The sequence below is a fragment of the Hydra vulgaris genome, chromosome 01 (assembly GCF_038396675.1).
Source record: "Hydra vulgaris chromosome 01, alternate assembly HydraT2T_AEP".
NCBI lineage: Eukaryota > Metazoa > Cnidaria > Hydrozoa > Anthoathecata > Hydridae > Hydra > Hydra vulgaris.
Genome location: NC_088920.1, coordinates 25950580 through 25964904, shown reverse-complemented (window position 1 = coordinate 25964904; position 14325 = coordinate 25950580). Strand labels below are relative to the sequence as shown.

General features: G+C 28.4%; 1 protein-coding gene across 2 annotated transcripts in view; it reads right to left on the bottom strand.

Annotated features, from left to right (window-relative positions):
• Positions 1-14325, bottom strand: part of LOC100202447 (uncharacterized) — a 180970-nt gene that overhangs the window by 94692 nt on the left and 71953 nt on the right. For both annotated transcript variants that reach the window (XM_065787773.1, XM_065787772.1), the window contains exons 41-45: positions 5056-5241; positions 4719-4934; positions 4373-4528; positions 3649-4288; positions 3330-3568 (exon numbers count right to left, since the gene is read on the bottom strand). In XM_065787773.1, the coding sequence (XP_065643845.1) occupies positions 3330-3568; positions 3649-4288; positions 4373-4528; positions 4719-4934; positions 5056-5241 (1437 nt within the window). The remainder of the gene's footprint in view (positions 1-3329; positions 3569-3648; positions 4289-4372; positions 4529-4718; positions 4935-5055; positions 5242-14325) is intronic.

Genomic DNA, 14325 nt, shown 5'->3' with positions numbered 1-14325 from the left:
CAAGTTCTTCAACAAATTTAAAAATGAATAAAGTACCAAAAACTATAAAACACAAAAAACCACCATCATCACCAAGTTCTCTAAACCTATCATTCACTAATATTCGTGGTCTTCGAAGTAACTTTTCTTCTGTTGAGTCTTATCTCTTGCAAAGTTTACCAGACCTACTTGCTCTTTGTGAGACTAATTTGAATTCAGCTGTCTCATCTTGTGACCTTAGTGTTGATGGTTATCTCCCTTTAATTCGTAAAGACTCCAATAGTCACATGCTTGGGTTTTGTCTAACACCAAAACCCGCTATTCTCAGGTCATGAAATCTCATACTTCATCACAAAAATTAGGCTCTCGTGACTTCTGGAGAATCTTTAATAGTATCAATAATAAGGGCAAATCTGTAATTCCACCTCTCTTGTATGGTTCAGACTTTGTCACCTCACATAAAGACAAAGCTGAACTGTTTGCTTAGAACTTTTCATCAATATCATCTCTCTATTCCTTTCTCTATTGGTAAAGGCCATCGCTCTTGACATTTCAAAAGCTTTTGATAAAGTTTGGCATGCTGGTCTTCTCCATAAGCTTTCTTCTTTATGGTGTATCTGGTAACATCTTTAAGATTATTGAATCCTCCCTTTCCAATCATAGTATAAAAGTTGTCCTCGATGGACAGCACTCTTCTTCTTATTTTGTAACTTCAGGGGTTCCTCAAGGCTCTATCCTTGGCCCAATACTCTTTTTAATTTACATTAATGATCTTCCAGATATTCTCACATCTAAGGTGGCATTGTTTGTTGATGATACTACCATTTATTTTTTTCGTGATAAGAAGCCAACACTCTCTGATTACGTGGAGGGGCATTTGAGCTTGAAAAGGATCTCACTTCTGCAACAGCAGGGGCTCACAGTGGCTGGTGAACTTTAATTCAGATAAAACTCAATTTTTTTCAGCTAATCAATATCGCGATAAGTTAGATCTTCCTATATTTATGAACAGTAATGTACTCAATGAGTCAGCTACCTTTCATCTTCTAGGATTAACTCTTACTTCCGATCTTTATTGGAAACCATATATCAAATCTGTTGCAAAATTAGCATCTGCTAAGGTTGCATCTCTTTATTGAGCTCGACACTTTCTTACTTCAGATTCTATTCTCTATCTCTATAAATCTCAAATCCGGCCTTGTATGGAATACTGTTGCCATATCTGGGGCGGATCTTATAATGATGCCCTTTCTCTTTTAGACAAGGTTCAAAAAAGCATTGTAAACATAGTTGGACCTGCTCTTGCAGCCAACCTCCAACCATTATAACATCGTCGTAATGTCGCTTCTCTTTCTCTTTTCTACAAATACTATAATGGACACTGCTCTAAAGAGCTAGTGTCTCTTGTGTCATCTACTAAAATTCATTCTTGTGTTACTTGTCATTCAATTAAGTCTCATCCTTTTTTTTTTGACTGTTCCTAAGTGCTCCAAAAACTCTTATTTGTCTAGTTTTTTTCCTCAAACATCAGTTCTTTGGAATTCGCTTGCTTCCTCTTGCTTTCCTGATTCATATAATTTGCAATCCTTTAAGTTGCCTGTCAATCATTATTATGCTCTACAATCTTCATCTTTTCTTTTCCAGTAACTTCCAACTCTAATTAGTGGTTGCTTGCAGCCTTGTTAGAAATAAAGATGTTTAATATATATATATATATATATATATATATATATATATATATATATATATATATATATATATATATATATAATATATTGTTTTAAAGGATTTGCAGTGGACCTATATAGGCATTTTTTGGAGGTTTATTGGAGTTTTGCTCATCGTTAACTTAGTGGACCATTAGTGGCAGCTGCTTTGAATGGCAAGCCAATAATTTTCCGACATTTTAGTAGTGGCTTGGCATTAGCTAAACACTTTTGGCAGCTGCCACTAATGGTTCACCAAGAAATCAATAAGCAAAACTACAGTGGCTCGGTAACTCTAATGCTTACACATCTGATTGAAAAACACAAGTGGTAAGCAAAAACTACAGTGGTAAGCAAAACTACAGTGGTTACTAAACTCTAATGCTTACACATCTGATTGAAAAACACAAGCTTTAGTTTACTGAACTTCCTTATGTTTGATGTTATGTTATGTTTTATGTTTGACCGAGGCTCTATTTATTGACCAAACCTAATTTTTTTTCATATGTTAAACCATGAAAATGCAGAAGAATATGGCTTAAGACCCCAGCTGAGACAAGGAACCTAAATGACTACTACCTAAAATTTAAACAGCTTGTAAATAATCTTGAAGCAGTAAATGATTGCAGTAAGAGTACTATAAAACTAGCTTAATTAAACACTTTTTGTTTGTAATGCATAATGCTTTTGCTACGGATCTCATATTGTTTTACAAGCTTCCTACATTTAAATTTAATAAATACTCCTTCATATGTTTTGATCAATAAATCACAAAATGAGAAAAGACAAAGTACTTTTTTTGTATCAAACAAATAAGAACTGAAGGTCAATTAACAAAAAATCTGACTAAGTAAAGAACTCTTTTAATAAAAACAAAAAACAAAACAAAAATATATATATATAAAAACAACTAGTATTTTCAGAAACTATATATATATACATGGTTTTCAAATTTCTCAACATAATAAGCATTTTACTAAACAGAATACAAATATAATGCAAAAATGCTTGAAAAACATATTTTTATGAATTTTTTGATTTTTATTACTTAAATATTTTAACAAATTATGCTTAACATTGTATTTATGTATAATGCTTAACATTGTATTTATATTTCTTCTTACTAGTTCAAGCAACAATGAAAATTTAAAGAAAAAATTGCACAATCGATTTCATTCTCCATTCATTCGAAAAAAGGGAAATAAAGGAGCAAATAATTTGACACGAGGGAATTTGAGGGAAGTCATTTGAGGGAAGTCATGGAGTGGTCTATCATAAAAAAAATTTTTTAACAGTAATATTAAGAATAGGGCACAGTATAGAAGGCAATGTTAGTTGAAAATCAAAAAAATCATTTAAAACACCTTTATATATATATATACACCCCCACCTATATATATATAGATATATATATATATATATATATATATATATATATATATATATATATATACACATATATATTATTTATATACACATACATATATATTATTTATATACACATACATATATATTATTTATATACACATACATATATATCATTTATATACACATACATATATATCATTTATATACACATACATATATATTATTTATATACACATACATATACATTATTAACATTTATAAAAGGTTTTTTCTCACCAATACTGCTTAATTTGCAGCTCAAAGAAGAATTATAAGTTTCATTTCCAAATGGTTTATCAGTCCATGATCCACTAAGACAATAAAAGCCACCTGAACAAAAACCAGATGGCTCTATAAGACCAGTTCCCCTACAAAACATTCCGGGAGTGCACATCTTGCAGTCATCAACACTGTGACCTCTTGTAACATTCTTAAATGTTCCCTCAGGACATGGATATTGCTCACCATATGTTAAACTAAATAAAAACATTTAAATTTTTGAATTTAAATTTGAATTATTTTTGAATTGAGTTTTTAAAACTTTCATAATTCTTACTTCTCTGGACAAAAATGTCCTTTAGGGCATTCCTCATACTTTTCATTTCCCAAACAAAAAAATCCAGCTGGACATGTAAAACAAGATGCCTGACCAGTAATATTATTGTAAGTACCAGGTGCACACTTAAGAGGCCTTACAGTTCCCTTAGGACAGTAATAACCTGCTGGGCACAAACCATAACCCACATTTGTAATAGATGGATTTTTCATAATTGAACCTTGCTCACAAAAGTAACCTGCATCACATTCTCCAGATGGATTTAATAATCCAGTACTATTACAAAACTGACCACCAGTACACAGACGACAGTCACTTAAATTTTTTCCATAATTATGAGGATTGAATGTTCCAATTGGACACTTAATAGGATAAATACTACCATATGGACAATAGGAACCAGCAGGACATAAACCAGCAACTCCCTTTCCTCCAGATGGAGTAGCTGAATCTGATCCATTAGAACAAAAAAACCCTGCTTGACATAACCCAGTTGGGCTAGTTGAATTAATATCTGAACAGTAATAACCAGGATTACACGGTGTACATTCTGTGATTGATGAAAGTCCAACATTTTTGCTGTATGTACCAATAGGACATGGTTTTTTATTATAGCCAGTTCGTTTTTCACAATAAAAACCTAAAACATTGAAAACAATCAGACTAAATTATTTGCATATGTAATTGTTTTTTTATTGTAAAAAATATGTGAAAAACTAACAACCTGGAGAACATGGTTCTGGGATAAACCTATTTACACAAAAACTTCCAGGAGGACATTCATAACACTCTTTAGCATTCGTTTCATTCATATGTGTTCCTGGGGGACAAGGAAATATCAACCCATATTGACAAAAAGATCCGGCTGGACATGGGTTACCTGGATAAAAATAATGTTATAAACATCTAAGAAAAAACATAAAAAATTATTAAATATCAAATAACATAATCAATAAATCATTAAATAACAAAATGAGTTAGATAACATAAAAAATTTATTAACCAACATTGGTTCACCATTAAAATTTAAACCAGTAATATAAATTTAAAAATTGTAAATGCATAATAACCTGTTATTGTATCAGTTGGTTTTGGGGAGGAACTACCTCCTTTGCAAAGATACCCGTCACTACAATTTCCAGAAGTAGTACTCATGTTATAATCACTGCAAAATTTCCCAAGGTCACAGGGTAAACATTCATTTGCACTCTGACGTCCCTCAAAAGGGTTATACTTTCCTGGAGGACAAGCTTTCATTGTTGGTGCACCTTCTTCACAGTAAAAACCTAAATTTTTTTTATTAGTTATTTATTTATATGCTTTGTATATAAACTGCAAAGAAGCAAAGAAAAATATGAAAGAAAAGAAACCTATGAAAACCATCAGGACAAAACATTGATTAAGTACCTTTAGAACAAATTACACCAGTGACTCCATCAATTGGTTTACTAATAGTAGCTTTTCCTATACACAAATAACCAGCAGAGCAATCTCCACTCCATGATGATTTACCAGTACCACTACAAAATTTTCCAGCAGGACAATCTTCACATTCACTTTCAAGTCTAAGGCCTGTTCGATTATTGTATGTGCCTATTATTCATAAAGGTTCTACTATTAGTTATTATACTATTGTTATTTATTCATAAAACATCAGCAATTAGTTACTATGTTACTGTTATTTATTCATAAAAGTTTTAACTACTAGATAATTTTTTATATTATATATAATAAAATATATTATATTTAACTATTTAAAAAATAACAATAAAAATTAAACATTTCACAATATACGCAATAGCGCTATACAGTTCACAAAATGAGCAAACGATACACATTTCATGCATATATATATATATATAATATATATATATATATATATATATATATATATATATATATATATATATATATATATGAGTGTGTGTGTATATATATATGTGTATATATACATACATATATGTGTGTGCGTGTGGGTGTGTGTGTGTGTGTTTATATACATATATTGATTGATTGTTAATGTGTTATATTATATTAAAATAATACAAAAACTCTTTTATGTAAAACAGTGCTCAATATATATTTTATAAAAACATAGCAGTTATCTGTCTGGATATTTTTGTTTCCGAGGTAAACTCAAAAACTATGTTGCATAGAAAAAAAGTAAAAAATGAACTCAGTTTATAATCAATCTGAATAAGATCTTAGCAAGAAAAAAATAATGACAATTTATTTATTAAGGATTTATGGTTGTTTTAGTGAAAGAAAAAAAAATTTTTAATATATTTTAAAAAATGCTATTGTAATTTATTTGACATTATTTGACATCAAATTTGTCTACAATTTTTTATTTGATATCGTAAAAATCAGGTAATATATTCAATTTAAAATTATTACTTTTTAATTAAATAGTTTTTTTTGCTTTTGCAACTTTTTTTACATCACTAAAATTAGCGTAATATATTTTATTTAAGTAATAAATTTAAAACATATTGTATATCATATTTTATATATAGGCATGTAATAGCTATGAGCGGGCTTTGTAATAGCTATATAACAGGTTATGTTGTAGCAAGTTGCATAATAACTATGTAGGGGATGGATAGCCCACAGGCAACAAAGTACCTATATATTGGACTATTTAAATGCTGTATAGCGGACCATATAGAAGGTATAATAGCAAGCTATGTAGTAGTAATATTTTAAAAAGAAATAAAAAATAATTAAAGCTAAATTAAAGCTTTGACAGATTCTTCTGTGCGATTGTGCTGGCTAATCTTTAGCTTGACACCAAAAATCAAGTAATGTATTTAATGTAAACATTTTTTTTTTAATTTTGCAACTTTAGTTTTTACATCAGTAAAATTAGCATAAAATATTCTGTTTTAATTTATTTAAAACATATTGTATAATATAATTTATATAAAAAGGCATGTAGCGATGTACATGAATATGAAGTAGCTATGTTGTGAGACACAGAGTATGTAGTAACTATGAGCAAAACAAGTGCAACTTTTTTGGTTTGTTTCATTTTCTTAAGTCTGGTCCGTGTCAACATCACGGAAGTTTTTTAATAATTAAAGGAAGTATCCAGAAGATTTCTGAAGTTTCCAGAAGCATGCAGAAGCTTCCAGTAGTTTCCAGAAGAAGCATCTGGAAGCATCCAGTAGCATAATAAAATATTAGCCACTTATCGAGCTATATAAAAGCTATGCAGCTTGGTTTAAAAACAACTCTTTTACAAAAGAATTAAAAATTACAGTAGAACAAATTTTGACATAATAAAAGATGTAACAATTTAAACTCCGGTATCAAAAGAGCAGAAATTTGTTGAAATGCAATCATTTAGATAATATTTTTTCTTTTTTATTAGGCAGGTTGTTTTCATTGTAATATAAAATTTTTCATGAAGTTAGAGGGTACGAATTTTGGATGTTCTTTTGATAAGTTTACCAGCATTTTATAATTTTCCACTTTAATGCCTGTATGATGTCCATTTCTTTTAAATTCCAAACCTCTTAAGAAAGCTCAACATTATTTCTGTATTTCACTGCATTGAAAAAGTTTAAATAATTTGTATATCTTAGCTTGAATGGTGTCTCACTGACATCAAAAAATACTTTTTCTTTAGGATTTACAAGAGGCTTCAGAGAATTTGTATTTTATTCTGTCCTGTAAGAATGTCAAATTAATACACTGTGAGTCCATGTAAATCACTGTAGAACTTAAAATACTTTTGAATTGAAGAAGAAATTTAAAAAAATTAATATTTTTTTATTCATATGTAAAACTAATAAAATTAATAAATATTTAAGGATTTTCAGCAATCACAGCAGCTTGCTAAACAATATTACTTAATAAACATTGATTGCTCAATGGGCAAGTAGTCTATGCAATGCAGTTGCAAGTTTTTGTATTCAAATTTTTATCACTGTACAAAATCATGTGGTTATGTGAACCAATTAAAGATTTTAAGTTTTGAATACAGCTTTGATTGAATTTCTATTGAATATTTTGTGAAATTTGTGGTTTACTAGGAAGTGCTTTTAAAAATGTGCAGTTTTTTACTCATAAAATGAGCAAAAAACTGCACATTTTGTGTAATAGATGATTTCATGATCTATGCGTAACATATATACATACATTATTATACTTATATATATACTTTAAATTATTTGTACCTAAATATCAAACTGTTCATTATAGCTATGAATTTATACACCATAAAAGCATACAAACCTGGAACAATTTCCCTTCCCTACTAAAATCTCTTAAAAAAATTCTCAAAATTTAAAACTGCTCTCTTTAACCATTTTTAAGAAAAATACTGTTTATAAATCTTATACCTTTTTACAACTAACTCGGAGCTACCATTCATCAATTATTTGTTCTCTTTTCTATTGTGATATATTACTAATTTTAATATCATTTATTAAATTAATTATTTTAAACTGAAATGTTTCAATAGTATTCTCTTTATCACTATTGTTGTTATTATTATATTTTTATCATAATGAATATTATTATTATTGTTGTTGCTATTAATGTTGTTGTTATTATTATAACTAGTTTTATACTTTTCTTTTTAAATTATTGTTGTTGTTATTATTACTATTATTATTATTATTGTTATAATAGTTATTCTTATTATTATAACTATTATTATTATCATAGTATATATATTTTATAATCGCAACTATTATCTTTAATGACTATAATCACTACTACTACTTTTATTATTTTTACTTGTATTATAACTATTATTATCTCCATTTTACTTTTATTGAGTCTGACAGGTGTTTACTTTATATTAGTACTAATTACTATTTGTAAATATCCTTGACATAACAATTTTATTCAGAATATATTTGATTTGATTTTATCAATCTTATCAGACTCATCAGAAATGAATGACCAAATTAATAAAACTTCAGTTTTTCCTAAAAATTACAGTTTTAAATGTCTTAATTACTATTAATAAATGTCTTAATTAATTTTGACACGTTTGTAGAATATGCTGACATTTATAAAAAGAATTCTTTAGAATTGATTACTCCTCCTTTTTTTATAAATATTTTTAAAGAAGGGGGGGGGGGCGGGATAAAATGTAATAATTATATGAGCTCACTTATTTTTATAGTTTTTAGAAGAAACTTATTTTCGTGCCTGCAAATCAATTCCGATTTTTTGTTTAATAAACATTCTTGGCTTGCATTGTGTAATTATTTCAAATTTTTCTTGTTGGGATAGTATGCATTCTTTAGAAATATTGTTATATGCAGGTGCTATTTTAAGGATGGACCAATTCAGTATCAAATCATCAATATTTTTATCTTTTAATTTCCATATGTATTTTAACAACATGGTGTCTTTCAAATACTTTTTAGTGTTAAAGGATTGCTTATGATTGGCAAAATATTTTTTCTATTCACCCTCTGTTAAGCCAATATATTTTTTATCGGGTACATTTTTAGAGGAAACAACATAATTATATACCATGTTTTTTGATAAACAGTTTCCACTAATTGGACAATTATTTTTTTGTTTACAATTACAATTTTCTAACAAAATTGTAATTGTAAACACTTTTTAACAAAGCATTATTGTGACCTTTTATAATTATTTCCATATTTTTTGTGTAACTGTAGCTAACTGTAATTTAAAACTTTATGTAATTTATTAAAGGGCGGGAAATGCTTATTGATCAATTTTAAAAACACTTTTCCTATGTTAGGGGAAACATTTTTGCTAAATGGGGGGTTGAACCAAATTACATATTTAGTTCTATTTCACTTTTTTGTATTCTATTTTTCAGGATCAAATTTTAGTTCAAAATTTTGAAAACCACTTTTTTTAAGTGCATCTTAAAAAATTTGTTTATAGGAATTGAATATATTTTTATTAGAAGAGTTTTGATTTAGCATGTTATTAATTGAAATTGGCATTTGTTTTAAAATTCAGTGTGGATGAGTTAATATTAATATACGATAGTTTGGGTTTTTAAAAGGCTTATATAAATTTTCAGAAAGGTTAAATGTCAAGAAAATTCACATTTTTTTAATTTATGCTTATTGCTAATATTTTTTTAATTTATGCTTATTGCTAATATTTTTTTAATTTATGCTTATTGCTAATATTTTTTTAATTTATGCTTATTGCTAATATTTTTTTAATTTATGCTTATTGCTAATATTTTTTTAATTTATGCTTATTGCTAATATTTTTTTAATTTATGCTTATTGCTAATATTTTAAAACTTTTTTTATACCTTTTCTAATTTTATTGAGTTGTGGACCAGATATTTTATGCATTACTATTAAACCATCGTTGCAATAAAGGCCTAAATCATTATTATTGATTATTTTACTTAATTAATCTAAAATATATAGTCCAACAAATTCACAAATTTCTGCTCCATCATAACTGCCCATGGTTACATCAAAGCAGTATGTATGTTTTTCTTTTTCCAAGTTCCTTATTAAAATGAAATAAGGTTTTTCTGCAATGTTTTATTATACGTATTGTTTCTTCTGGAATAACTGTATGGCTTTTTGCAAATTCAATTGTTTTATTTAAAATATCTGCAGTTATTGAGGGGTAAAAATCATTAATGTTAAATTGAATAAATGTACAGTCCTTTAAGTTTTCGATTACGGAGAATGAATTTATCATTTCGATTATAGAGAAACAATTTATTTATTTAATTTATAAACATCAGTTGCATTTTTCCACTGTTGTAAATTTAATTTATTTCTAATAATATTATTAAATATATTATTAATTTTGTCTAACTTATTTTTGCTTACATGTCCAATCTCACTTTTTGAGGGAACCAATAATTTACAAGGAAGTTTGTTTTGAAAATTTGGTTTATAGTCTTTAAGTGTTACAAATGCTTGGGGTGGGGCAGTTGATTCGATTCTGTTATCAAGGTTTATTTTTTTAGCAATACTTTTTGCTGGAAATGCACAATATTTTTAGTTATCAGGAGCAAAACTTTGGGGGTAAACAAACCATCTAGTAAAGAAAGTTAATAAAAAATGTCTTCTCATTGTGCTGTGAAAGGTTGTACTAATCGCCAATATCAACTAATAGAATAGAATCTGAAATGTACTTGTGAACTGCCGTTTAGGTGAGAATACTTTTTTTTTTTAGCAGAATGCAGTTATTAGATACATAAAACCAAGTCCAAATATTCATGAAGTTACATATTTACTTTAAAGTGAAACTATCTATGCTTAATATATTATTGCTAGCACAGATTAGAGAAAGTGGCATCAAAGATTCTCCAACTTCTTAAGTCAGCTTGATGGGCTCTGCTTCTGCAACGATATTGCCAGTCTATTCCAGGCTATAGATATTGCATGTAATCCTATTGAATGACGCCTATTCATAGACAGTTCATCCCAGAGCCTCAAAGCCATGTTACTTTACCATGGAAACAATTACCCACCTGTCTTAATGGCCCACTCTGTGCATCTCAAAGAGGACTACACCAGTGTCAATATGTTGCTGAATACATTAAAGTATGACTACAGATAGGAGGTTATCGGTGACTTAATAGTATCATTCCTTATGGGTCTTCAAGGAGGTTTTCCGAAATTTCCTTGTTTCCTCTGTCTCTGGGACAGCCATGATACTAAGATGCATTATTACACAAAGAACTGGCCACAACAGATCGAGTTTTAGGAATGAGTTAGGCCTCATTAAGCAATTTGCCACTGATCTTGACAAGGAATCAGCAGCATTTCAATACCTCCAAGATCTTTTTCTAAAGCTGTCCAAGGCTAAGGTCAGGGTTGGTATTTTTGTCGGACCACAGATCAAGAAAATCATAGAATGTGAGGATTTCATAAAGCTGTTAAACAGGATGGAGAGAGCAACTTGGAGCAGTTTCCTTGCAGTTGTTCAAGGCTTCCTAGGTAATCACAAAGCTGAAAACTATGTGAAGTTGGTGCAGAATCTCATAAAGAATTATGCTAAAATGAGATGCAATGGGATGCAAAATGGGAATGTCTCTGAAAGTACATATACTTGATTTGCATCTCGACAAATTCAAGGAGAACATGGGCGCTTACTCTGAGGAACAAGGCAAGCACTTTCATCAAGATATTTTGGACTTTGAATGTTGTTACCATGGACTGTGTAACAAAAACATGATGAGGGACTACATTTGGAGGCTACTTCGGGTGATTCACAGTAAATCATGAAAATCTAAACATTTCTGAACCTTGTTGAGTGGTTTCTGACTGTGTTTGTCTATTCCTTGTTCAATATTTTAATGTTTGTTTTTACCTGATCATAATAACGAAAATGAAAAAATAATTGTTCTATTTATCACATAAAAGCGTGTTTTTTTTGTGCTATTGTCGTGTAAGCAAACTTTTGTGCTTAATGAATTCTTTTTTTAACATACTTTAGACATAACATCTAGAAGCCATGAACAAAAATTGTGTTACATAAGAGCATTTGGGAATACTGCATAAAACAGGTCCCCACAGGGCTGGCTAACACCCTGCCTATAAATACCAAATACTTTTCAAAAAATTTTATTTATAAATGCATTGTTTTCTCACAAAATAACCCTGATAAACAATATATTAGCTTAACCTAAGGCAAATGGAAAAAACATCACAAACAACCACAAATAATCCTTTAAACATAAAAAAATACTCAAATAAGACTATGCTGTCAAAATATATTTGGCAATTAAAATAAAAAAATGTTAATTTTAAATTAAACTGGTCTGTACTAAAAACTGCACTTGCCTATAATAATATTTCCACAAAATGTGTGCTATGTTTTGAAGAAAAATTTGAAATTATTACATCATTTACTAAACAAAAAATCTGAATTAATTTCTAAATGCAGGCATGAAAGTAAATACCTTTTGAAAAATCATAAAAACAAATGACCAAACTAAAATTATCATAATTCTAAAGAATTCTTTTTCACAACTGAATTTTTGAAAAATAATGTGGCGAATGTAACTTCCTTGGTACCAGGCCTAAGAAGTGTTATAAATGCATATTTTACATTTATATATTTTGATGAGAAAGTGCTACACCAAGCACTTCCATGCTGAAAGAAAAGACACTTATGTATCCGATCATTCATCTATATTGAATTTCAATTTGTAAACAATATCTTTGAACAAATTGACTTATTCAGTACTTATGGCATCTAAAGGTAGTGTATTCCATACATTGGCAATGTGATTAGTGAAGAAATTTAATCTTTCATTGCAATTTTTTACCTTTTGACATTCAAGTCGAAGATAATGCCCACACAAATTATATTCCGCAAAAAGATCCACAACTTCTAAATATTTTCTTGAGTCTACCAAGTTTACTGTTGGCTCTTGCTGCTGCTGAATCGACTTGATAGTTTACTTTAAAATTGTCTAATAGAAGTACTCCCAGATCATGCTTGTGTTTAGTGACGTCCAGTTGAATTCTGTTTCCACTCAAATCAAGCATTGAATAATTTTTAACAGATTTGGAGTTACCACGCCTGACATGCATAACTTTACACTTATTGAAGTTGAGAGGCATATTCTATTTATGTGACCAATCTACTAAGTTATCTATGTCAATTTACAAGGTTCTTTTGTCCTCCTCAGATTTTAGAACTGCGAGTATTTTGCAATCGCCAGCATAAATCTTTATGTGATGAGTAATATAGTCCTGCAGATCATTTATATATAAGGTAAAAAGAGGTTGAGCACAGAGCCCTGGGCACTAACCCCGCTTGTTACATGTTACATGTAATTTATATTTGAGCATAAATTATGTTTACGAATAGCTAATTGGTAACTGATAAAATCTATCTATAAATTGTTTATAATCTTTATTTAAAATATTACATAAAATACATAAAAAATAAAATAAATAAATTGTGATAAACAAACAAAAGATTATGTTAAGTATAAGATTGTTTAAGGAAATAAATTATAAGGAAATACAACCATTTTCAAATACCGAATTTAAATTTCATAAATAATTTTTGTTATACTTGTTTAAATGACTTTTACAGTGGTTTAAAATAATTTAATTACTAAGTGGTACTTTAAAATACGCTAATGACACAATTTAACTTTTAACTAAATGTAAATATCAAAGCTAAGCTAAAGTTACATTTATTGGCATTACACATTTTCGTTACACAATAAAATTTCATAACAAGGCGTGCAACATAACTACAGTTTTTGTAAAATTAATTATAACCATTCCCAACTTTCCGTAAAAATTTTTTTTTTAACTTGAACTTTTTGATATTTAAACAATTTTTTTAATGAACCTACTTTGCAGCTGTTTTTCAAAATGCCTTAATATGGTTTTTATGTATTTCGAGAAAAAAGCAATTAAACAAAAATTATTAGGAGAAACTCTTTATAGAACATTTTTTTAAACTGATAATTTTTATAAATTTTTTCAGAATTCTTTGATAATATGTATTCAATAACATTTGTAGACATCTAAACTAGCTTATTTTGTAAAAAAGTCAAAATTGATTTTTTTTACCTTAAGACATTAAGGCATTTTTGTCATATATAATAAATATATCACTAATATGATAGCTTTTACAAATATCAAATATACGAAAAAAAAAAAAATTTTATTGTTTTTAAATATTGAAAATATGCAATTATTAAAATATATTGCTTATCTAAAAAAT